The 26,066-nt window shown below is 51.0% G+C and overlaps 1 protein-coding gene across 2 annotated transcripts in view; it reads right to left on the bottom strand.

Annotated features, from left to right (window-relative positions):
• Positions 1-2,595: 2,595 nt before the first annotated feature.
• Positions 2,596-26,066, bottom strand: part of ANGPT4 (angiopoietin 4) — a 46,649-nt gene continuing 23,178 nt past the window's right edge. Inside the window, exons 2-9 of one of the 2 annotated variants that reach the window (XM_081560628.1) lie at positions 25,834-25,989; positions 24,319-24,440; positions 21,338-21,570; positions 17,166-17,281; positions 15,113-15,214; positions 13,473-13,639; positions 7,898-8,028; positions 2,596-6,948 (exon numbers count right to left, since the gene is read on the bottom strand). In XM_081560628.1, coding sequence (XP_081416754.1) covers positions 6,788-6,948; positions 7,898-8,028; positions 13,473-13,639; positions 15,113-15,214; positions 17,166-17,281; positions 21,338-21,570; positions 24,319-24,440; positions 25,834-25,989 — 1,188 coding nt within the window. In that variant the 3' untranslated portion in view covers positions 2,596-6,787. The remainder of the gene's footprint in view (positions 6,949-7,897; positions 8,029-13,472; positions 13,640-15,112; positions 15,215-17,165; positions 17,282-21,337; positions 21,571-24,318; positions 24,441-25,833; positions 25,990-26,066) is intronic. The other variant, XM_081560630.1, reaches the window with a different exon arrangement.

The raw sequence follows: 26,066 nt of genomic DNA, 5'->3' as shown, positions 1-26,066 counted from the left end.
AGGAAGGGCCTCAGCCAGCCAGGGGGCTTCCCAGCTTCCCATAGCCCTCCTCTGCTCTCCAGATTAGAATTGGCAAGTGTGACCTGTCTCTGCCTCTCCCCTGCCCAGGATGTGGTGGGCAGGGGGAAGTCGGGGAGGGGGCGAGGGGATGGGGAGAAGGCCAAGGAAATTGACAAGGAAAAAAGCTAAGTCCTACTGGCAGAAGAGCTGGGGGTGGCGGGGCTGTGGTCATGTGTTCTGAAGCCAGGGCAGGGGAGTCAGGAAGTCAGAAGCAGGAAGGAAGCTCACATCCCTGCCCCAGGGGGATCCTGCTGCGACAGTGGGCCTTTGTCTTCCTGTGTGTTTCAAGCACTGGCCAGCTTGAACTCAGCAATTGCTTATGTATATATTTATTTTCCTTTAACCTTGGTCACAGGGTGAACACGCTCTGGGGCAGGTCATTTGGGTCCAAAACTGTCTCCTCACTATGTGACTTTGGCCAAATGTCTTGGCTTCTCTGGGCCTCATTTTCCCCATCTGTAAAACGGGAAGATGATAATAGTACCTATCTTCCATGATCATTACAGGCTTCCTCAGATATTCTAAGGGAAATTCTCCATGGTGTGCCTGGCATAGAGAAATAATTGGAGACAGCATCACAGGGAACTTACTATGTACAGGCCCAGTTATAGGGGTCCACAATTTACTAAGACTTCATGGGGATTTTGGAGGCTCCAGAGTGATGCTTGAAATTTGGCAGAAGTGGGACGGGGACCCAGCTCCCTGCAGAAATCAAGAGGGCTGAACCAATGAACTGGGTTACTTAAAGAGAGCAGCCGCTGTATGTTGGGCCCTGCCTAGTCAAGTGGAAATGGACAGTTCTTCCAGGATACCCAGTGGCCATCTGGGACCCTTTCTTCAGGAGGAATGCTTCTGAACAGAAGCCTCTGAACTTCAGTGTAAGAACCCCTGGAGCAGCGGTGGAGCTGCGGAAGGGTTGAGCTGAGTGATAGAGTTCTGCCGTAGGCTGAGCTCAGGGTACTTGGGAGCCACTGAAGATTCTAGACAGGGGAAGTGACATGACTGTAGGCCAGGAGGGAGCACACCTGGAGATGGGGCCCTATGAGGAGGCTGCTGGAATCTTCCAGGCAAAACATGAGGCTGGGGTGAGAGGGCAGGTGCCGGAGGGGAAGCGGTGCCGGATGTCCTGCCTCCCTTCCTGTCAGCTGGGAAGTGTCACCTTTGAGTACAGCTGCCCTGGTCCCTGAGAAGGCAGCTGTGGTCGAGGATGGCAGAGCCACCCGCTAGACACAGACTACTCAACTCCAGACTCACACAAAAGAGAAATATTTAACTCACTGAATTTTAGGGTCTTTCTGTTACAGCGACTTAGCCGGAACCAGAACTCACTGTGTGACCTCAGGTCTGTCACTTTACTTCTCTGAGCCTTAATTTCCACATCTGTAAATTGGAGGCAACAATAGAACCTGCTAAGATTCAGAAATGATGTGTATAGAACTAATAAGGAGGAGGCATGCGGTTAAAGCCCCTCATTCCCACACAAGCCCCCTTGGCTGACCCCCTAACTCCCATTTAGCCCAAGGGCAAGCCTTTTATTTTCTCTTCCTCCTTCTGATTCCCTTGGTGGCTCAGGGCTCAGGGCAGTGGACACAGGGCCCTCCAGGGCCCTTGACGCAGGATCTGAAAGACTTTCAGATAGAGGTGATCCCTCTCCTGCATTTTACAGATTGAGAAACTGAGGTCCAGAGAGGGGCAGGGATTTGCCTCAGCTCCACAGGTCCATTCAGAGTGATGCTGAATCCAGTTTTTGGTGGGCACTGGGCAAGGAGTTGATCTCCAATAAAGGTGCTGGGGGCACCTTCTCCCACCCTCTCCCCAGCTCACTGGGGCATGGCAGCACTGGCTCAGTGGCATCACTCCTCCACACTAACTTCTTTACAGTTCCTCATGACCACCCCAGGGCCTTGGCACGTGCTGTTCCCTCTAGTGGGAGAGCTCTTCCCACAGCTCCTCACCTGACAGCCTGTTTCTCACTTTTTGTCCTTGACTAAGTGACTTTCTTCAGAGTCTTTCCATGATCATCCTGCCCAGTTGGACCCTTGGACCCTCTGAAATCTTTTACCTGTAACTCCTATTTATTTTCTTCATTTATAATATATTAACTAGTCAGTTAATTTAAATTAAAAAAATTTTGATTTTGGTGAGTCTTTCCCTTTAGTCTCTTAAGCGCTATGATTTCTGGACTGTGGCTGTCTATCTGTCTTGGTTGCTGCCCCCTTCTCATCACTGAGGCAGGCCTTGGCCCAGGCAGGTCCTCAGTACATCCTTGCTATATGAATGAATGGATATGTGCATAACGAATAAATACCCGAGTGACTGTGCCAAGCCTGAACATTCACCGCTGCCCTGAACCTGCATGACTTCCCTGTGACTAGATCACAGTCTCCCCATTGTACAGATGAGGAAAGTGAGGCTCAGAGAGGTCTTACAGGGGAGGGTAGGAGAGTGTGGGATGCTAAAGGCCATTGGACTTCCCTGCCCTCTGGACACATCCAACAGCAGCTCACAGGATACAGGATACGTTACACATTGATCTAACACAAGAAGTAACACATTTATACTGGCTGTGGCCTGAATCAGACTCCATTCTCTGAAGGGCTGCTCCATCGAAAGATGCTGATGCTGCTGTTGCCAAGGCAACACTGTTAGCTTTCCAAAGCATCTTTCATGAGAGAGGTGGAGGCCCACATGGACACTGTGGAGGGGGGACAGTCTGGAAAAAGGGGATAAATACTGTTTTCTACTGAGACAAACCATCCTGCTGCTGGCCACTCCCCTGCCCCCTGCAAAGGGCCACCTGATACCCTACCCATGGTTGCTGTCTCTGGGCTGTGCACAGTGAACTCTCTTCCCTGGTGTGGAAACTGCCTTTGCTGTAAACATGCAGAGGTCTTGGGAACAACGTGTTCTCCCTGCCTGGCTCCACCGGGATTTACCAGTCACCAGTGGGAAAGACAGAATAGTCCTGGAAAACTTTCCAGAAGGTTCGTTCAGCCCTTGATATAGGTGGAGAGGACACCACTCCAACCTTTTTGTGGTTGGTGCCAAGATGCCTCCAGAGAGCTCTGGACAAGGGAGGCAACTGATAGATGCAAGTGCACTGGAGGTGGTGGTGGCTGAGCTGCTTGGATGAAACTCTTTCCCCTCTCTGAGCTGTAATTTCTTCATCACTAAGATGGGGAGAATGCTGGTCTGATGCAGAGAGAGGTGACAAGGCTTCTACGTAGGAACCTGCAGATGTAGGTATCCTTGCAGTTCCTGCAAGCAGTGGCTTCAGGAGACCCAGCCAAGGCCAAGGCCATTCCAGCCAGGTCCCAGGACCCTGTGCACCCAGAGTCCTTTAGCTGTTCATGTCTGCAGCCGTGGTGAGTCAGCGTCACTGTCTTTTAGGCATCCGCAGGTCCTCTGTCCTTATAGCACAGATGGGAACTGTAAAGGCTCAAAGAGGGCAAGGGGTGCTGCTCTGGGGGCAGAGCCAGGACTGCGAACCAGGGTCTGACACCTCTGGGCAGGACACAGCAGTGTCCTGGATAGTCTGGGGCAAACCAGGAATTAGCTGGAGCCCGAGGGACAGGCGTTGCGGGCACGGAGGCTAGGAGAAGGGGTAGGGATAAGAGATGAGAGATGGGAATCTGCAAGACAGAAGGAGAAAAAGTGAACCCCTGTTCTTGACTGCCCAGCATCCCTGCTTCCTGAAGTGGCTCCTCATTTTCTCCAAGGCCAATCCAATGCCTTGGAGGGGACTGACCTCAGTCCCTGGTTCCAGGCATGATCATGTGACCCAGGTCCGGTCAACCAGAATCACAGTGGCAAGTGCAAGGATGGACACAGAACGAGTCCTGGCTGGAAAAAATCCTGCCCTTGCTGGAATCACTGGGACAGGAGAGCTTTCTGGCTGAGGGATGTTAAGCAGGCAGAACACAAGCCTGTGGTTGCTGGAGCCATCTGTCAGGAGAGAACCTGATGGAGAATGAGGTCAGCATGATGGATGGCAGACCTGAGAGGTGAGGAGTGACATCATTTGAGCACCTGGATCTAACCACACCTGAATCTATCACTAGACTCCCTGTATGTGAGTCAATCCACTCCTCAGGATAAGTTTTCTGTCCCTTGCCCTTCAGAGTCCTGGCACAGAGAAGGAAGGAAAGTTATAAAGGAAGGATGAACATTTTAAAGAACAGATATGTGAGGGTTACCCCAATTGGCTTTTTGGTGTTTTTAGACAACTGGAGTGCAGGTAGGGATTGGAACCTTCACCCCACTCAGAGGAGCTCTGTTCCTGGGGCTCTCAGCAGTACCTATACACTTGCAGTAAAAAAAAAAAAAAATGCTGTAGCTACAAAAATAAAGCACTTACCTTCCCTAGGTCCAGGAGAAGGGGTAGCATGTACTGCTGCTGCTGCTAAGTCGCTTCAGTCGTGTCCGACTCTGTGCGACCCCATAGACGGTAGCCCCCCAGGCTCCCCCGTCCCCGAGATTCTCCAGGCAAGAACACTGGAGTGGGTTGCCATTTCCTTCTCCAATGCATGAAAGTGAAAAGTGAAAGTGAAGTCGCTCAGTCATGTCTGACCCTTAGCGACCCCATGGACTGCAGCCTACCAGGCTCCTCCGTCCATGGGAGTTTCCCGGCAAGATTACTGGAGTGGGTTGCCATTTCCTTCTCCGTAGCATGTACTACTAGCGGCCGATTTCTCCACCCCATTCACTTCTTTGGGAACTAACATTTATTAGGCACCTGCTTCCTGCTGGGTTCTGCTAAGAGGCTGAAAGACACGGTCTCATTTCCTCCTGCCCTGGCACAGTGAGGAGGAAGAATCACCATCTCCATCTCACAGACCAGACATTCGAGACCTTGAGAGGCCGGACCACTGGTTTCAAGTTCAAGAGCCGCAGCAGATCTGTCTGACTCCAAAGTCCTACCCACGGCACCACGCTGCATAAATAAAGGCTCCTCTAGCAAATGCTGGATAAGGTGGTGTCAGCCTTCTGGGCAGCAACTTGCCCCTAGGTACTTTTCCCTCCTGCCTGAAATGTCACCATTAGCAACCACACCCTTTGGTTTCCCTGAAGGAGATTAGCATTAATCTGTGCTGAATTGACTCAGGGCATTGGTGGACGTGGGACTCAGGAGCTGGGGCAGAGCCAGGCGGGATGAAGGTGCCCTATTTCCACCGCACAGCCTCATGCAGGAGAAAACTGTCTGAAGATAGGAGGGTGTCCAGGCAGGAGGGCAGGTCGGTCCCGGCTGGGCCCAGGTGTCGGCTGAGGACGACAGGATGATGGTGGCCTCATCAGGACTGAGGCGGGTGACACAGTAATGGGAGTGGGTGGCAGAGTGGCTGTGGCCCCTCTTTGCTCCTGTCCTCTGAAAGAAGCACATGAGGAACCCCTGGTTGCCCAGACTCAGCAAAGCCCAGTCTCCATGGATAACTGCAGCATCGCTCTTGGATGAGAGAGGAGGAGACTAGGAGTTCTAGGTTGGAGGCAGGAAGGATCTGGACCCAGCAATTGGTGTCGTGCTCAAGGCAGAGTGGGGAGTCCCCAAGAGTCCCTAAACTTGAGCTGACATGAGTTGGGGACACAAGAAGGCCGGAGGGCAGCCCCAGGCAGAAAACTAGCTTCCTAGGGTCAGAGAAGCCTTGGAGCGCTTAGTTCTAAGACCAGAGACTTAGTTCTAGACTCTTCTTCAGTGACAGCATGTCTGTTTTAACCCAAAGCCTCCTTCCAGTTGTTTTTAGAGGCTGTCTGAAAATGTCATGGTAGCCCTCATCGCTGAAAATGGTAAAAACAGCTGGGGGTGGGGATGGGGCCTGGGGTTTAACTCATGACTCGGGAGAACCAATTTTCTCCAAGGGCATCCACAGCCCCAGGAGATGCTCTGGGATAATCAGGTCCCATTTTCAAATAAGTAAATTTGGGGAAAGTGGCCTACTCTAGCCCTTTCATGGGTGGTCACAAAGCACATGACCATACTTGATGGCTCTGACAAGGCCTGCAGCTAAAAATGCTTGTCTACTTTGATTTAACCTGGTGTTTCCCTCCCTCATTAGACCACAGGTACCTTTATTCTCTCTGGAACATATTCTAGAACATTCTAGGGGTAAAGGAGTACCTCTTAGATCTCCTGGAGCCCCTGAGAAACCGTGGCTGAGCTTTAGATGTTGGGGCCTAAGAGTGATGGACAGTGTGGGTGCAAATGGCGATTCCCATTATAGGGGGACACAGCTCCTTCAGTCTCGAACAGAAAGCTCAAGGATGTTCAAGGACGTGAGAAAGCTGGGAACAAGAGATGGCCTTCCCAACAACCTGGGGACAGAATCTGGGCCTCCACCTGGGCGGTTTCCTCCTGTAAATACCTTCCCACCTGCCTGAGATTCTACCACTAGCTGCATATTCCTTTGCAGAGCCCAGATAAATCTGCTCTCCGCTCGTTCAGGATACTGCAAATCTCAGGCAGGCAGGAGGGCCCTGCAGGAGGCAGGAGGGAAGAGGAAAAAGGGACACTGCAGAGGCAAGAACCCCCAAACATCCACCATTTCACAACTTAAGGGGAAAAGGGCCGGAGGTGACTCTTCTGGACTCCTGGGGCAAGGAGGGCTGGCTCAGGGGACCTCCAGGCTGTCCGGGACAAGGTCATGGCATTGTGTCCTGTGTTCGAGTCCAGCTTGTCCAGGGGATACCATGGCCAGGTCCTCCCATGGGACCAGCCTCCAGGTGTGGCTGTCCCTTAGATGCCTGAGGGACGCACCATCATGCGAGTGGCCCGCAGCGAGTAGCTGGGGCCCTGGAAGTAGTGCCAGCGGATGCCATTGAGCTTGCGCACGTGGTGGCGGGCCGGGTAGTAGATGCCGTTGAGGTTTGAGAGGCCACAGGCGTCAAACCACCACCCTGGTGGAGGCAAGAGGAAGAGGCTTTAGGGAGGTGGGGACGCAGTCAATAGGGTGAGGGCAGCCCCCTACCCCTAAGATGAATCAGGGCTGTTGGCCCCTGAGAGAAGCCAGCTTGCTGAGGATAGGGTTGAGTGGGAATGGGCGGGAGATTGCCAGACCCTCTCCTCAGCCTGGGGCCTCCAGAGGCCGGGCGCTTGGGTCTGTCTCTCTGATGTCTCTTGTCTTTCTTTGCTCCCTGTGACTCTGCCTTTCTGGGTCTCTCTGCCTCTCACCCAGTTTCCATCCATCTTTTGTGGATGAAATGTGGTCTATGTTTCTCTCTCCACCTTTCCCTCTGTACCTGCCCCTGTCCCCATGCAGCTCTGTGTCCACCTCTCTGTCTGTCCATCCTGGTGTCTCTCTCATCTCCATCTGTCCCTTTCTCTGTGTCTCCGGAGGTCCCCTTCAATCTCTGTCCCTCTCATTCCATCTCTCACACCCCATCTCCCGCTCTCTGACGTCGTTCCCTGCAGGTAACACTGCCTGAGTCAGAGTTGGTGGGCAGCTGCTCCTCTGCCCCCCACCCAGGTCTCCCTCCTCCTGATCCTGCTTGGCCTAGAGGAGGGTTGGGGGGAGTCCCAAATCTGGGGTTGGAGCAGAGTAGGCATTTTAACACCCTAGGGTGCACCTAGGTTCCCACCATCAGTGCTTCTCCAAGGTCTCAGGGGAGAACTGGAGGTGCCAGCTTCAGGGGGCGGTGAGACCCTGGAGGGGACCTTAAGGACTCAGTGGAGGCAGGGGAGTTTGGATGAGGTACAGACAGGCCAGCCCACGGGTGAGTGAGACCCTGACCTGTACCCACTTCTTGATGGCACCTAGATGCACAAAGACCCAAGTGGGGAGGGGATGAGGGTGTTTGGCCAGGTGAACCTGTGCGGAGGTGTGGGTTCACCCCATCTTGCACCCACCTCCGGACAGCATCTGGGCGCACTTGCAGAGGCAGTTGTCATTGTCTGCATCGCGTGTGCTGAAGTTGGTGCCCTGGAGGACCAGGCTGCTCTGGCGCCCTGCTGAGCCGCTGTACCCACTCAGAGAAAGCCTGGAGGCCACCCGGAGGTGGTGATGGGAGAGGGGCACAGAGTCAGGTTGGGGTTGGTTGAGGAAGGGGCTCCCCTCTGGTTGTCCTGGAAAGGGAGCCTCATCCTGGGATGCTGGGCCATCTCCCCTCCTGGATTACCCTCCCTGCCTGCTGCCTCCAGGGACAGAGTCCCCACGTGTACCAGGACCCTCTCAGCTGGACCTGAGTCTTGGACAGTCGTGAGGGTGATCATGATAATAATAATAATATTAATGAGGACCATGGCTAACACTTTTTGAACATTGACCATGTGCCAGGCATTGTTTAAAGTGCTTTACATGAGTTAACAAATTCTTGCTTAATCCTCACCATACCCCAAAACTCCTGTTTTACAGAAGAGGAAACAGAGCTCCTCAGAGTCAAAGAAGCCTGCCCCGAGTGGCCTGACTTGGGAGCTGTGTGCCTTCCCTCCCCAGCTGACCATCCTGCAACCCCAACCTTGTCACACCTCCTCACACTCATCCCCCCGCCCCCACACTCATCCCCCCGCCCCCACTTCCAGCAAGACTTCCTTGACCACACCAGCCCACACATCCCAACGCCTGTAACTTCTACCGTTGCAGCCAGCTGAGGAGGGTTTCTGTTTATCAGGCTATAAGACCCTGGCGGGCACCCTGAGGTCTGTGTGGTGATTACAACCACGAGCTTTGGGGACAAAATGCCTGGATTCAAATCCCAGCTCTGCTGCTCGCCAGCTGCGTGCCCTTGGGCAGATTGCTTCGCCTCTCAGCTTCAGTTTCTTCATTTTTAAAAAACGGTAATGATAGCATATTAACTGGCATTGTGAGGGGGTGACCTCATCGTGTGACGAGTGTGGAGCAGTGCTGGCACGCGCTAAGTGCCCAGCAGTTCAGGGCTTGTTGTTATCTGTCCTGTCCTGTCCATGTGTTCCCAGCCCAGGGCGCGCGGCTGGCAGAGGCTTCCACTGAGCCTGGCTAGACAGTGCTGGGGGCTTGTAGCGAGAGAGGGGCTCCACTGACAGCTGCGGCGGGAGCCACTTTGAGAGCAATCAAGAAGGTCTTCCGGGTGGAGGCAAGTGGACACCCAGTACAGCCAGGGCAGTTCAGGGGAGCTCTGGTTCCCTAGGACAGGGCCTGCAAGATGCCCCCAGAGGGATCCAGAGGGAAAGTGGTGCCTGAGCATGTGGTGAGCATGTGGCCTAGCTCAGTCCCGGTACCTCCCACCCATGGACTCTGCCTGCAGAGAGGGCAGGGCCAGCTCAGGGCAGACAGCCACGAAGCCTCAACTATGCCCTTAAATATATCACCCTGGGCTCGCATGACTGGTGTTGCAAACCCCCCTCCAAGAGGCCCACCTAGCCAGGGCCTCCCTGGGTTGGGAATAGGCTGGCCGGCTCACCTGCTCATATGGTCCCGGCTTCTTGTGGCTGTTGACAGCTCCCCTTAAGGGCTCAGACATGTCAGTTCAAGGCCAGGCTTGGGACTCAGGCTGAGGTTGGGGGTCATGTTTAGTCTGGGGCCGCATGAAATCAGTGTTGGACAAAGCCAAATGATCTCATGAGGTCATTCAGCAGCATCGGCCCCTTACTGGGCCCAAGTCCTCAGCCTCCCTTCCCCTCTCCTCTGGGAGCCAGAAGGGGGATCTGCAATCTCTAGGGGACCCTCACGTCATGGGCCAGGAAACCCCACTTGACCCATTTTTCAGATACACTTTGAATATATTCATGGCCGAGGCCTGGGGAACCCAAACAAACACACGAGTTCTTGGACGTCCCCAAGTGAGATACAGAAGGCGTGTGAGTCTGTGTGTCTGAGATCGTGAGCATTTGGATACGCATCTTTGTGCCTGCGTGTGTATGAGTGCGGGTGTTTTGAGTTTGTGCAGCAATATCTATGGCGGGTCTGAGTGTGTGCTCTGAAATCTGTCTTTGTGGCTGGGATTGTGTTTATCTGCAAGGGCTTCTCTGAGGCATGTTTGCACACGTGCCTGGTTGTGTGTCTGTGCTTGTTTGGGTAGCTATGGCACTTGTATGAGTCTCTGTGCTCTGAAGGTCCACGTGTATACCCCAGGGGTGTGGTGAGCCCCTCCAAACAAACATGTGTGTCTGTGCATGTCCCTATGTATCTCTGTGTGTATCTTGAGCTGTTGCCAGGTCTGGGTGTGTGGGCACTTCAGGGAGGCCTGTGCCTGGTGTCAATGTGTGCTGTGCCTTGTCTGTGCCTCCCTCACCCCGCTCCATGGCTACTTCACTGCGGGCTTCTTCATGCGCCCCAGCTGGGCTCCAGAGAGTCCCCATCATTGTATCTGACAGATAAGGGTGCCCCTCCTGCCTGTGCCCCAGCTGCTGACTGCCAGGCTTCCCCACCTCTGGGCTTCCCTGAGAGGATCCTCCTCATCTTACCAGGCAGCTGACTCTGGACAGTGGGGGCCCAGGTACCAGCATCTGTTTCTGTCACTTTCCCCTAGCCCTTCTCTGGCAGTTTCCAGGCCCCTCTGTGTTTTCCAGGATCTTCCAAGCTGTTCCTGAATGAGCAGGGCCTATTCTTTAGGATCCCAGCAGCCTTTGAAAGAGTGTTGCTTAAGTTTAGGGTTTCCGTGGCCAGTTAGATGGCAACTCTTGTTTCCCCCCCCACCCCCAGAATATCCCTGCTGCCTGGCGTGTCCTCTCTATTCTTCTTTGTCTGGAGAACGCCTACTCTTCACAGGCATCACCTCCTCCAGGGAGCACTCCTTGATAGCACAAATGTCTTTGTGTTCCTGTGCTGGTCTCTTAGGCAACTCCTGTACTCCTGGGGGTGTGGGAAGACACGCTCACCCCAAGATACACATGACACACTGGACTGTGAATAACTTTGAGGGGTAGAACGCAGGTCTGATTCTTCTCCAAATGACCAAGGCCAGCTCACACTTAGCACAGGGCAAGTGTTCAATATATTGTTATTATTATTTGGGGGTCTGCAAAGGGTCAAATAGATGTGGGCCCTTTGAGACCTGAGAGTAATGGGCAGGGAGCTTCTCTAGGTCTCAGATAAAGTCAGAGGCAGCACATCAAATTCACATAGAGAGCACAGCAAGTGGTTCCAAATTTAACATAAATGTGTTTGTTTGTATAAATGGACATAAATAACTGAGATATACATAGATGTAGAGATACTGTTGGAGAAGGCAATGGCAACCTACTCCAGTACTCTTGCCTGGAGAATCCCAGGGATGGGGGAGCCTGGTGGGCTGCCGTCTATGGGGTCGCACAGAGTCGGACACGACTGAAGCGACTTAGCAGCAGCAGTAGCAGCAGCAGAGATACTGTATTTCTGTCTTTGGATATATTGTTTATATATCGCTAACATTTACTTAACACTTACCATATGCTAGGCAGTTTCCCACAAGTAATCTCAATTATGACATAGATAGTGTGTTTTACTGAGGCACAGAGAGGTAAGTAACTTGTTTAAGGTCATGAATCCAACAAGTGAAAGAGTCAGGGTTCATACCCCGGGCAGTCTGGTTCTAGGGCCATGTTCTTCAGCACAATGAGATATAATACTTTCCCGACATTTCTTCCCTAAGAAAAACGGCAGATCATGGACTTGGGGCCACAGAAGCTGCTGCCCCAGAACTGGGTCATGGAGATAAAATGACATTTAACTGTTACATGTGTAGGAAAGGGAGGCACCCCCGGTTCCTGTTATGCACTTACTATGTCCCAGGCATTGGGGATGAGAACAGCAGTGAACTTGCATAGAGCAGGCCAGTCAAGTGTGTGAAGGGGTGGCTTGGGAACAATAATTGTGATATAATAGTATAGTATTATTTGTTGAATATTTACTAAGTGCCGGTGTTAATGCTCTATATGTAGTGTCTCATTCAAGCTTCACAGCACTTTGAGGTGGGTAAACTTTGGGCACCCATTTCACAGATGAGACAGTGGAGGGAGCGACTTGCTCAGGGTCCCTCATAGAGAGAAGGATAAAGCCAGGATTTAAGCCTTGGCTTTGGTGGTCAGTGGCTTATAGAGAGGTCAGCTGGGTGTTGTGGTTACTCACTGGTCAGCTCGAGGAGTCAGGGGGCATTCAGCTCAGCCAGCCTAGCCCAGACCTGGGGATGTTTCATTTAGCTCTAGACCTTACACTTTAGGAAAGAGCATTATCAGACTGGGTTGAGTCCCATAAAGAGGGATGTCAGAAGAAGCCAACTGGAGGAACAAGGAACATTTCACAGAGAGAGGGTTTGGGGGCACATCGCTGAGAGGCCGTCAGAAGGGGAACTAGGCATACAGTGCAAGAGGTCAGAGTCAACAGCGATTCTTTGGAAGGAAGTGGCTTCCCATTAATGGAAACATTCCAGCATGGTTGGATGATGACTATGGCTGTGGAGGAGGTTCTAGCATCATGTGAAAAACCAGATGACATGTGAGGTCCCTTGTGGCCCAGGAGCATGAGTCTATGAATTCAATTCTGTCCTGGTTCCAAGATAGCTTATCTTTAGTATCCTCGAGTTCCTCAGAGATATAACATGATGCAGGAGAAACACAATGAGTTTTGGCAGCAAAAACGAGTTCAAAACCAGGCCTTCCCTACCTTGTAACTCTGGGCAGTTCCTATATCATTAAAGCAGGTATAGCAACACTTACCTCAGAAGGTTATGTGTGTGTGTGTGCTTAGTCACCCAGTCGTGTCCGATTCTTTGTGACCCCATGGACTGTAGCCTGTTAGGCTCCTCTGCCCATGAGGAGTCTCTAGGCAAGAATACTGGAGTGGGTTGCCATGCCTTCCTCCAGGGGACCTTCCTGACCCCAGGGATCAAACCCAGGTCTCCTGCATTGCAGGCAGATTCTTTACCATCTGAGCCACCAGGGAAGCCCTCAAAACTTTATGGGGAGCTATGTGCCTGGAACATAATAGGTGCTCAAGAAATACTCATTTCTATTTCTGAATGGGACCAGGAACCCAGGCTGAGGGGGATGGTGGGAGACCTTGATGATTTTATAAGTTGCTCATATTTAAGCCCATCCTGTGGTACAGAGGTACCGAGAAGCTGACTTGACTCGCCTGAGTTCACACAGCAAGCTAGAGAGAGCGAGAACGAGCCTAGGTCTCTTACTTTCCAGCCTGGAGACCTTTCCACTTCACCTCATAGCAAAGTACAGGCTGGGAACATCACCTCCCCAATTCCAGGCCTCTGCAAAATGACCGACTCGGGGTGACTGACCTTGGAAGGCCCCTTCCTGCTCCCAGCACGGCAGCGTCAGCGGCATTCTTTCCACCCCACCCAGTGACCGGGCTGTGCTGAGTGCTAACCAGCCACCTCCAGAGCCCATGACGCGCGGCCAGATGGGGGACAGATGGCAGGAACAGGAGACGCCCAGGGACCGACCCCTGGTACAGACTCCGTAGCCACTAGCCCAGGGTCCCCCGCCCACCCACCAGCCTGGGCCCCAAGCCCACCTGTACAGCTGCCCCTCGCTGCCCAGCTGGAAGTGCTCATACTGGGCGTAGGCCTCGTTGCCTTCCCAATCTTGCAGCTCCACTCGCAGAGAGTAGGTTGCCCTGCTGGTGAGCTGGTGCACCACTTCATTGCCTAACCAGTGCTCTCCGGCTGGGTTGCCAAAGCCCTAGGGAAGGGGAGAATGGGGATGGGTTGCATGCAGAGGACAGAGGCTACGCCTCTGGTTAAGGATCTGGGCTGGGCCGGGCTCTGGGGACACTCACCCAAAGCCATTTTGCTAAATGACCAAGTTCATAAAGAATAGTGTGGGCAGGCCTAAGGGTGGAGCTCCCCAACTCCTAGAGTAAAAAGACTAAGACTTTTGTAATGTAAAAACCTGTTAAAAGCAATTAAAATCATATTTCTATGAAGTTCAAGAACAGGCCAAAAAAAGTCTGTAGTGGTAGAAGTCAGAATAACCACTACTTTGGGGGTGTCTTGACTTGGAGGGGACACAAGGAGGTTTTCCGGGGTGCTGGGAATGTTGCATATCTATCTTTGAATGGTGGTCACGTGGGTGAATACATAGTCACTGAAAAGTCACTGAATCTTACTTACGTTTAGGATTTGTGCACAGAAATGCATGTATATTAAATCTCAATTAAAAACTAACTAAAAACTTAAATCAGCTTCATACATGGTAGAGCAAACTTTGTTCAGTGACATGGCAGCCACTGCAAAATTTCAGTAACAGAAATGTAAAACGAAGAGCACTGAGATTGAAAGTGTCCCAGGGTGATAAGTATCCAACACCATTAGCCAGGACAGTAATTCAGCACTAAGGACAGGGCATACCTAAGCCCCACTCCCCATTTTAGTACCACTGATCAGCCTAATGGCTTATAGTCAGCTCTCTTTTGTGTATTTCTGCTTCTGAGCACTCTATTTCTTTTTGCCATTTGAATGATTCTTTAAAACCCAATTGGTTCAAGAGCACTCATAGCTTAATTTGGTATTTATTTTCAAGTATTTATCAAATGGACAGCAAGCAGACACACAAAAAATAGTATTGTTATATTTCTGTGTGAGTATCTTCTTCTATTTCATTTGCTCTTAAAAACTTTAAGAGCTTCTAAGTCAGCTTGCCAAAAATCCTTTACTCAAAATTTAATTAAAAAATTGGAAGACAATTAGGCATTATCCCTCATCTTGTAAAATGCATGGGGTCTTTGAGCCAGCAATTCTGCATTAAAAAAATCTCTCCTGCAGATGTAGTCATGTGTGTGTGTTAAGACAAAGACATTCATTTAAGCAGCGCATCCAGGGGTGGGCAGCAGAGGTTACTTTTTTCTGTTCCATTGTTTGGTATTTTTTAAAATTTTTCCAGCAATGTGTATCTTTTCCAAAAATTAAAATAAAATGAAAGCTAAACTTTCGTTTTTAGGATATATGTCAGGACTTGCAAAAAGAAGGTTCAATTTTGGGTGTTTGAGTCCCTGACAGTGAATGTGCTCTGGCCAAACCTGTTTGAAGGGAGTTGGTTTAGGCGGGCTGATTTTTTTCTGAGAAGGGTTGAGGGCAAACTAGATGCCTGCCCACACCCCACGTCCTGCCCCAGGTTTCAGGGCTGACAAGATCCTCCCTAGGGCAGCAATGTTACCTGTTTGTAATCCTTCCAGTTCCGTTGGAAATTCACGCTGCCATTCTCACGGCGCTGAATGAGGGTCCACCCACCTCCGCTGGCCTCCATGTCACAGAACACCTGGAGAGAATTGAGAAGGTGGGGAGTTGGAAGCCCCTGGATGCAGCCAGAAGCCAGGTCTGGACCAGCCTGAGGGTCATCTGACTGACAGAATGTCACAAAGCAACCAGTGAGCTTGGTGGTCAAGGGCGTTGCACAGATCCAGGTCCAAACCCTTCCTTTCTTCATTTGTCAAATGAGGATGCTAATACCTTCATCTTTTTGTGCCTTAGGTTCTCATCTGCACACTGGAATTGTTGTGAGAATTAGATGAGTCATCCATCTAAAGAACAGAACTCAGTAAACGGAGGCTTTTCATTCACTATTATTGCAGGGTTCCTTTAAGATTGAAATGCCAAGAGGTGTAAAGTGCTTGATATATGGCATAGACTTAGGAAATATTATTATGGGGTTCCCTGGTGGCCTAGTGGTTAGGATTCAGTGCTTTTATTATGGAGGCCTGGGGTCAATCCCTGGTTGGGGGACTATTCTGCACGCCATGTGGCCGGGACAAGATATCAAAAAAAAAAGCTTATTACATTTGGTGGACAAATGTTTTCTGAGCACTTACTAGGTAGCAGGCTCCATTCAAGGCATGGAGAATGCCAATATGGATAAGACAAAGAGTTCATTCTTTTGAAGAGCGTACCATCCATCGCAATCACATCTTTCAGTTTAACTTTTGTTTACATATTATTTTTTCAGCCAGTTCAGTAGATTTCGATGCTTGATGAGGAAATACTTGGTGTCTAGTCCCATACTATTAATAGACAAATCAGAGACAAATGAGAGATAAGACAACCCCCAGGGCTGGTTTGATCTGGAGGAAGCTAGCAGACTGATATGGCTAGCAGGTCTGATACAGCTGGCAGACTACTGAGTATGAACATCCGGGCAGCTACAAGATGAGTTCCCAAGAAAGAGTCAGGGGCAGCCCTGGAAGGCTTCCTAGGGGAGATGGCATTGGAACAAGGCTTTGGATGTTGATGTGCCTGCAAGATAGAGGTAAGTGGAAACAGCATTTCCAGTGGAGGAGGGGAGTAGCTGGAATAGAGGTTTTGAGATATTAAAGGTCTGCTCAAGAGAGAAGACTGTGGTATGTGTTGTGAGGGTAGCAGAGGCTGCAGGAAGGGAAACTGAGGTCCAAAGAGGGGAAAGTACTTGCTCAAGGCAAATGAGCCGAAAGTAAAGCTCAAGTTTGAGCCCAGATCTCTTACCTCCCAGGCCAGCTCTTCCCTCCCTATCAGTGTTCCCAAATTTCAGCTATTCACACTTCCCAAATCCCACCATAGCTGAATTTACTTAATTTCATATAAAATATTTACTTTAAAAGTGGTGTCTTTTTTCACTTAAGTAAATACTCAGACTGAATGCATCTTAAAAAGGATATCTTATTAGTACCATGAAAGGAAAACTAGTAATACTTGCCTTTATTCAGATAATTATAAAACTATATATAATGAAAACAAAATAGTGTTATAAAATTCTAGCTAGAAATTGAAGGCCTGATTTCTCTTTGTTAAAAGTGGGATTCAGCAGGTGCGTGAGAACTGTTAAAGATAATCTGAGCCATTCTTCTTGATATATTCAGCAAGGTTGAAAGAAAATTGAAAAGGGAATATGAAGTGATGGGCTAGTTGTTCCTTAAACTCTTCCACTTCTGGGTTTGGCCCCCAAACCCTCCCTCTTGACATCCACATTTTGCCTTGACTGCCCCCCCCACAGATTTGATAACTGGTCCTCAAAATTCAGGGTCTCCATCAGCCCCAGCCCCTAATATCCCACATGGAACAAGCTAGAAAATATCTGCTTTAACCGCATGACCTGACCCCTGATTGGGTCACTCCTACCTTCTCTGGGATCTCAGATGTTGGACAAGGCCTGAAGTGAACATGGGGAGCAGGTGGGGGTGAGCGGGGGTCCTTTGGCTCAGCACCCTCTGATAGCCTCAGTCCCCAAGGAGCCCCCTAACCTTTCTGGGCTCTGTCACATTGGCCACATGGATGGTGTAGATGCCACTGGCATTGGCCCCAAAGCGCTGGATCTCTGCACAGTCCTGGAACACCTGTTCAGCTGCCCTCATGGAGGCTGCAATGGGACAAGGTGAAAACAATTAGCAGAGAGCAAAACGCTTCCCAGGTGGCTCAGTGGCAAGGAATCTGCCTGCCAATGCAGAGACACAGGAGATTCAGGTTCGATCCCTGGGCTGGGAAAATTCCCTGGAGAATGGCAACCCACTCCAGTATTCTTGTCTGGAAAATCCCATGGGCAGAGGAGCCTACAGACTATTAGTCCATGATGTCTCAAAGAGTCGGACACGACTGAGCACGAAAGTACATTGATGAAGGTGGGTGTGCCTTAGTGATAAATAATTCACCTGCCAATGCAGGATATGTGGGTTCAATCCTTGGATCAGGAAGATCCCTTTAGAAAACTTATGAAATTTTGCCTAGCTAAAAATTTATGACAAATTTTGATTCTACTTATTTGACTTAGTATGAATAGAATGGTATATTTCTAATTTAAAAGAAAATAGACACACAACGAGCAGCAAAGGTTTACTGTATAGCACAGGGAACTATAATCAATATCTTGTAATAATCTATAATGGGAAATAATCTGAAAAATTATATATGTGTATACGTATAACTGAATCCTCTTGCTGTATACCTAAAACACTGTAAGTCAACTATACTTCAATAAAATATATACATTAAATTTTTTTAAAAAAAGAAGGCTATGGTAACCCATTCCAGTATTCCTGCCTGGAAAATCTCATGGACAGAAGAGCCTGGCGGGCTACAGTCCATGGGGTTGCAAAGAGTCAGACATGACTGATCAATTAAATAACAAGGTGAGAGGGAAGGGGCCAGGTGGGCACTCCTGTCTGCTCTGTGCCAGGTTCTGGGCTGGGAGATGTTGGGGACACAGAATGTATCGGGTCCGGGAAGGTTTCCTAGAGGAGCTGACAGTTAGCTGGGACCTGGACGAGGAGCAAGGACTGCCCAGGTGTAGAAGGGAGGATTGTCTCAGGCAGAGGGGATAGCACAGGCACAGGCTCCAGCATGGGAACAGGACTGGTGTGTGCTGGGGTTGGGGTGTGGTGAGGGGAATTTGGGGCTTCCCAGATGGCACTAGTGGTAAAGAACCTGCCCGCCAATGCAGGAGACATAAGAGACGTGGGTTCAATCTCTGAGTGGGAAGATCTCCAGTATTCTTGCCTGAAGAATCCCATGGACAGAGAAGCTTGGCAGGCTACAGTCCATGGGGTTACAAAGCGTTGGACAGTAGTGAACTGACTTAGCGTGCACGCGCGCGCGCGCGCACACACACACACACACACACACACACACACACACACACAAGGGGAATTTGCCTGAGGCCACGGAGAGGAGATGACTCACACCCTGATCTCAGACCTGAGGCCAGACGGACCTCTGGCTATTTGATGAATTACAGACTGTCATCAAGGAAGTAGAGATGAGTCTGAGATTTAAGTCTTAAATGCGGGGCTGAGGAGCCCAGACTGCGGCAAGGAAGGGTGCTCTGGCCAGCGTGTAGGACAGAAACGGGGAGGGGTGAGACTCAAAGTAGGGAGGCCAGAGATGAGGCTGTTACAGTCTTCCAGGACAGGTAAATGGGGCTCCAATCCACTGAGGTACTTCTCCATTTCACAGACCAGAAAACTGAGGCCCAAGAGTGAGGTAGCTGATGCAAGGGCACACAGCTTGGTTGGGTACGAAGGGGTTGGAAGGGCTTGCCTTCTCTCTGGGTCTTATTGGGGAGCTGTCCTTAGAGCTCCCTTGGGGTAGGTGGCCCAGGGTCCCCTCCACAGTCCATTCTCCCCACATCTCCTAGGTGGGCCCTTCCCCCACATTATGCTTTCCCTGGGAGCTGACCACTGGCCTTAAGGGAGAATATTAACATAATGGCCAAATTCCACCAGGGCTCTGGGGGCCTCCAGGCTTAGCATGAATAAAGGGACTATTGGTAAATAAACTATTCAAATCCTCTCTCTGGCTTCTTTTGTGGAATTCAGTTAGAGCTTTGGGCTATAAATCCACCAGAATCCAATCTTTGGGTAGGTGGGTATCCAATAATTAATAATGGTAGTCGCTCAGTCTTGTCTGACTCTTTGCGACCCCAAGGACTGTAGCCTGTCAGGCTCTTCCGTCCACGGAATTCTCCAGGCAAGAATATTGGAGTGGGTAGCCATTCCCTTCTCTGGGGGATCTTCCTGACCCAGGGATCTAACTCGGGTCTCCCACATTGCGGCGAGACTCTTTAATGTCTGAGACATTAAGTTTAAGGTGGGTATCCAAGGATAGGGCTAAAGTTCCAGATGAGTAGGTATCCTGACTAGGGATGAACCAGGAAGCTACTAAGTGTGTGACTTCCTGTTTTTGGCTTCATACTTGAACCTGGATCCTGGATCTTGGAGTTGAGGCCTTGTTGAAAGGAGGCTATTACTCCCAGATTGCAAATGAAGAGACAAAAGCCCCCAATCCATCCCAGTCTGTGCAAAAACATTCCCTGGACAGAATCACCATGGTCTCACTGGCTAGGCCCCTGGTCCCTGGGGAAGGGAAGCAGACATTGGGCCACAACTGGAGACTGGGTTGGCGGTGAGCCTGTGGGGTGAGGTGTTGGCCCCAGGCCCTGTGCCTTTGGCTGAGCTACAGGATGAATTTAGGCAGCCTCATTGCCACGGCTCTATGCACAAGCCAGTGATGAGTTCGGGTCACTCTTAATCTCATGGTATGGACGGTATCTACCTCTCTTGCCTGTGGCTACCTCAGACCTTTTCAAACCTCCACCTCGTGGGGGTGCCCAGCTTAGATGGCGCTATGGTGCCGTCTTCTGTCTCCACATTGCTGCCAGCCACAGCATCTGGAATCCATCACTCTTGTTCAACTCCTGTGCCTTAAAGGCTTTCCAGCTTCCACCTATGGTGACCCAGAAGCAGTAGGAACTCTTTCCCTGTCTTTATCTCACCAAGCCATTCTCCCCTCCCTGATTCCAATCAGGCTTCCTAAAAGTTAATCCCTAGAAAATGAGTTAGTCCCACCCTGTTCAAAAGCCTCCTGTGACTCCCTGCAGCCCTCAGATTAAAGTCTCCTCTCCTTTGCACAGCCTTTTAGGCCTTCCATTGTCTGGAAAAGACCCTGAAGCTGGGAAAGATTGAAGGCAGGAGGAGAAGGGATGACAGAGGATGAGATGGTTGGATGGCATCAGCAACTCAATGGATATGCGCTTGAGCAAACTCCAAGGGATGGTGAAGGACAGGGAAGCCTGGTGTGCTGCAATCCATGGTGTGGCAAAGAATCAGACACAGTTGAATGACTAAACAAGTCTGGAAGCTTCAGGAACACTGCTAGTAGGGCACCTAAGCACATCCAGGCAGTTAACAAATATGCATTTCCTCCTCCTTCCTTCAGAGACCCACAGAGGCAGGCTAGCTATTTTTTTGGGCAAGAGACAGTTGTGGAACTATGCTGTTCACTGCTGTACCCTCAGCACCCAGCACTGGGCTGGCTCAGTAAGTGCTTGTTGACTGAGTGACTGACTCTGGAACTGAGTGATTGAAGTCGGCCCCATTAGAAGAGGGGGCTGGGGAGCAGGCCCAGCTATTGTCCTTTCTTAGGAAACTGGTCCAGAGATGGGTCTCCACTTCTGTTTTGCCCTCTTGGGTTAGGGGGTGAGAGAAGTCCTTGAGGGGTGAGGTGGGGCTGAATTCAACCTCTCCATCCTGTAGACAGGCAAACTGAGGCCTGGGGATGAGGGGGCAAGCCCAAGCATGCGGGGATGGAGGGTGGATCCTGGAATCCCTAACTTGTCAGTCTGGGCTGGTGGTGTCCTTCTTAGCCCCATTGAACAGATGGGGAGAGGGAGACCAAGAGAGGGATGGGGCATGCTCAGGGTCACTCATGGAGTCAGGAGAAAGAGTCTGGATTGGTTCCTCTTAGGACTGTGGTTGTTGTCACCATGATGACTACTCTTTGTTGTTTCTGTCTCATGGGTGGGAGCAGGGATGGTCCTTCCTGCAGTGGCTGCCAGAACAAGCAGTGAAAGGGCAGGAGGGTAAGCAGGATCTCCCTCCCCTCTGCTGCCCTCTTCCCGCACCCCGGGCGCCCCGTCGCTCACCCGGGCCCTGGGCCATGACGCGCACCAGGCGCTGCACTGACTCGAGCAGCTGGCGCTGCTGGCGCTGCAGGAGGCTGGAGTTGCTGCTGGCGGCTCGCAGGGTGCGCTCGAGGCCGGCGAGGGCGCCGCTCTGGCGGCCCAGCAGGCGCCTCAGCCGCTCCTTCTCCCCGCGGAGGCTGGCCAGCTCCGCCTGCTGCTGTGTCTCCAGGGCTTGCACCCGAGTCTCCAGCGCGCTGCGGGGAGGGGAGGGGGCGCACAGGGGTGAACCCGCCGCTCCCACCGTGCAGTCACACTCAAGGGCTTTCCCCTAGGTCCTCGGGTGAGGCTCAGATCATACCGAGGCTCCGAGAGGTAGAGTCCTGCCTAGGGTTCCAAAGCCGGGAGGTCCGTGCCCACGGAGAGCAGAGTGAGGAGGGGAGGAAAGAGAGACCTGGCCCTGGAGTAAAATGCCTTAGGGTCCAGTAGAGGAAACGGGTGGGGTGGGAGGGACACACCAGCAACCAGGTAGCCGTGATCAAATCCCAAATATGTGTGTCCTTTGACCTAGCAGTCCACTCACCACAGACAACCTCCGGGGGTCATGGGCAAGAATGTCCTTTGGGGGAGTCGGTTGTAACAGGGAAAAACAAAACAGCCAAAATGCACAACAGCCAGGAGTGGCTGAGGCTGTTCTGTTCTGGTTTCCCTGGAAATGATCTGGAGTGGTTCTGAAGAGCAAGGAGGCTGAGCAGAGTTGTGCAGAAGGGAAAAGAGGCCAGGGACTTGGAGTGGCACATCACTGCCTCTAGTCTAACCCTGCATGTGAGAAATTAAAAGAGAAAGAAAAAGGTATTAATGTAAATGTAGAAGGATACTCAGGAGCTTATAGGAAGAGGCGTGGATAGACACATGGAAGGGCATGGTGGTACCAGTGTTTATAGAGAATGTGAAAGAAAATACTCTTAAGTGCTGGTACTTCTGCAGAGCAGGTTTGAGCGGATGGAAATGAAAAGGAAGGGGTGGGCGGAGGGGGCCAACTTTCCCTTTCATTTTGTACAAGTGTCTATTGTCTGAGGATATAATAAGCATGAGGCATTTTTGTAATGAGTTTTTTTAAAAAGAAAGAAACTTTTTACTCAGCTTTTGCACTTCTGGCATTTTATCCTACAGATGTGTTCACATGTGTGTTCAATAAGGTATGGGAACGTTATTCATAGCACCACGTGTTGGAATCATAAGAGACTGGAACAACCTCAATACCCATTAATTGGGCACTGGGAAATATATCTGGGGACAGGCGTCCAGTGGAACATTATGCAGCTGGAGAAAAGAATGCACAAATGTGTCATGTGGTTATGGAACCATCTCCAGGATAACTGGAAAAAAAAAAGAAAATACCATCATGCCAAAGAATAGTATGTTCCACTTGGGTTTAAAAAGGGTTAAAAAGGGGACTATGCATACATATTTGCCTCTGCTGCCAGTGGGTGGGTAGCTGAGAGATGAGGCAGGAGGGAGATATTTTCTTATGCACAAGGCTATGCCAACCATTCTCCAGTGTAAGAAAATGAGTCCAGCCAGGGCTGGAGGAATTTCCCTGGACCCCAGATTATGCCTCAGGAAGAGAGAGGATTTGGGCACACCTGGATTCTAGAATTTTAGCTGTCTCCATGGGCCAAGTGCGTATTGGTGACACCCTCCATCTTCACTGGTTTCTGTGTGTGGTGGTCGCTTAGTTGTGTCCAATTCTTTGTGACCCTATGGACTGTAGCCTGTCAGGCTTCTCCATCCATGGGATTTTCCAGGCAAGAATACTGGAGTGGGTTGCCATTTCCTTCTCCAGGGGATCTTCCCAACCCAGGGGTTGAACCCGGGTCTCCCGCATTGTGGGCAAACTCTTTACAATTTGAGCCACCAGGGAAGCCCACTGGTGGCTCACTGGTTTCTAGGCACTTTAATTCAGTTGAGAGTGATTGGTAGTGTCCCAGTGCTTCCCCCTTCCCTTGGGGTGGGGAGTAAGAATAAGGAGGTACAGAAACTATCATTAATGGTCCCAGATCACAGGGAGCTTGAGGATCCTTGTGTCCTTATCTTGACTCAGCATATGAGCAACAATAACATCTCGTTCTGTACACAGGCCTGTGGCTGCTTACCTGTGCGTCTTTTGCTTTCTCCACCAGCCTGAGCTTGGCAGTTTTTTCTCCACTCAGCTTGAAACTGAGATGAAATCAGCTTCAGAGGTCCATGTCTCTGCCTTATCTGTACCCCAGGACTCTTTCTTTGTAATTTAAAGGGTGTTCCCTTTGTGTTTATTTGCTTATAAATGCTGAGACTCTCTGCTAATACAGACAAGAAACATATCACTGTGGTTGTTTCTGGGAAGGACAGGAGTTGGTAGGTGGGATTATATTTATTTATTTACAGATAAGTGAATAAAATTAAGATGTACAGGGTGAATTTTATGGTATGTAAGTGGTGGTTCAGAAAAGCAGTTAAAATCTAGAAAATAAATAAAGGAAGATAAAAAAGAAGGAAAGAAAGAGAGAGAGAGAGAAAGAAGAGAGGAAGAATCAGGGTGTCCCAAGTCCCAGGAAAATGCCTGTCTCCTATCCCCACTCAGGACAGGGTGGCCAGGCCCCATGCCTGCCTAGCCCCTAGCCTCAGCCTCAGCCCAGCCCCAGTGTCCACCTTCACTCTCAACTTTAGTCTGATTTCCTACCCTGGTTTCAGGCCTTGCCCTAGCCCTGGCCACGTCCCAGCTCTAGCTCCAGCACTAGTGCCCCCTCGCTCCAGTCTTCAGGCCTCTAACTCTGGCCCTAGCCCCCATCCTGGGCACTAGCTCAAGTCCACCTTTTAATTTTGCCCCCTGCCCTCCTGCCAGAGCCCAGCTCAGGCTGCTGCTGGTGCTCACCCCGGATCCCCAGCCCACTTGGGTCTCAGCCCAGCCCTGGACCTCAGCCCTGGTCCCTGCCCCAGCCCTGTGTCAGGGTGCCAATGCCCACCTGTTGTGGCCCTGCAGCCGGTGGAGCTCATGGCCCTGCAGCAGCAGCTGCTTCTCCAGCTTGTTGGTGGACAGTGAGGTCTCTAGCAGCTGGATCTCCATTCGCGATGTCTGGTTCAGGACCTACCCCGACAAAGGAGGTGGGGATAGGGGGCTTTGTAAGCCATGCAGGAGCCCTGCCCAGCAGCCACACACATGACCTCAGGCCCTGCCATTCTAGAAACTTGCTGATCTATTTACACCCTCTAAGTATTTCATTCACTCACTCACTCATAGACCCTAATATCGTGGTCCTTTCTTTCATTCTGCCTTGTGTCTGGAAATTGTTTCCCAACCCATACACAGACCATGACACCTAACTAGGCTTGTGATTATCTTAAACTTGCTCTTCCCCATTCCTGTACATGGCAGTTCCATTCTTCCATCTCTCACCCTGTGTCCTGTACTGGCCTCTTCATAGGGCTCCCTGTCCCTGACCTTGTCTTCTATAGGCCACTGTCTGCTTGGTAGTCTGGGGTAGACTTTTAAAATGCGGACCCTCTGCAAAAATCCTCCTGTGGCTCCCACCTCACATGGTGGTGGCCAGCAAAATCCTGTAATGCCATTTGCCCCCATCACCTCTGACGCTGGCCCACCAGTCTCCCTGGGTCACTCCAGCCATACTGGCCTCCTTGATGTTCCTGGAGCTTGCCAGCTCTGTTCCACCTCCAGGCCTTTGCACGTACTGCTCTGCCTGTTGGTTAGGCTGTTCCAGTAAGCCTGGCCCCAACCCTACCTTCCCAGTAGTGCCTTCCTGGCTGTATTGCAAGCTTGCAACTTTGTCCCTCTCGCCACTCCTGGCACATACTCTCCACCGGTCATTTCGTCCTTGCTACTTTCTCCCTAGCACTATCACTGTCTCATACACATGTTATTTATCCTGTTTGTTTTCTTGGCGCTCATTAGAAGGAAACTCCAGGGGGGTACGGAGGCATACCTATTTTATTTACTGCTGTAAGCTAGAATCAGGCATCGCCAACAGTGCTTGGCACATAGTAAGGTTTAAGAAACATGTGACCTTTTGTCAGCTGTCTTTTCAGCCATTCATGTACTCACGATCTCACTTATATTCCTGTCCCTTTCCTTCCTCCCTCTCTGCTGCTCCCTGTGGCCTCCTCTTTCAGAGTTGTTGTCCCCCTGAGGCCTAATAAATAGGTGTAATTTGTTATCCACATTTCCCTGAAGCGCTGTGAGCCCCCTGAGGGCAGGTGTGTGTGTGCTGCTGTATCTCAGCTCGGACCAGACACTGGAATCACTGAGGCAGAAGAGCCAAACCCAGTGTCTACCGTCCCCCCTCTTCCTACCCTGGGTTCATGGCCTGGTGGGAGACAGTTCTGTGATGGGGTCATCAGGGGCTGCAAGGTCAGAGGTGGCTCTGACCTTCTCCAAGGACAACGGTCAAAGCAAAATGACTAGGGCTATGAGCCAGCCTGGCCAGCAACAGTGCCCTCAGTACCACCCCCTCACCCTCTAGTACCTGAGCCTCCACGTCGGTCAGCTTGCGGGTCTGGGCGGTGGTCTGGGTCAGGAGACTAGTGCCCAGCTCCAGCATGGTGGCTGTCTGGTTCTGGACCATGTGCTGCTGGGCCTGTGCCAGCTCCAACCTCAGGTTCATCTGGATGTACCTTTCCAGCTGTGAGGAGATAGATGGTGTGCTGGGGTCATGGGTAAGGGCTAGGGGAAGCTTCCTGTCCCTTCCATGTGTCCACT

Source organism: Giraffa tippelskirchi, chromosome 13, assembly GCF_054371585.1.
Source record: "Giraffa tippelskirchi isolate mGirTip1 chromosome 13, T2T-mGirTip1v1.2.pri, whole genome shotgun sequence".
Classification (NCBI taxonomy): Eukaryota; Metazoa; Chordata; class Mammalia; order Artiodactyla; family Giraffidae; genus Giraffa; species Giraffa tippelskirchi.
This window is presented reverse-complemented; position numbering and strand designations above follow the sequence as displayed.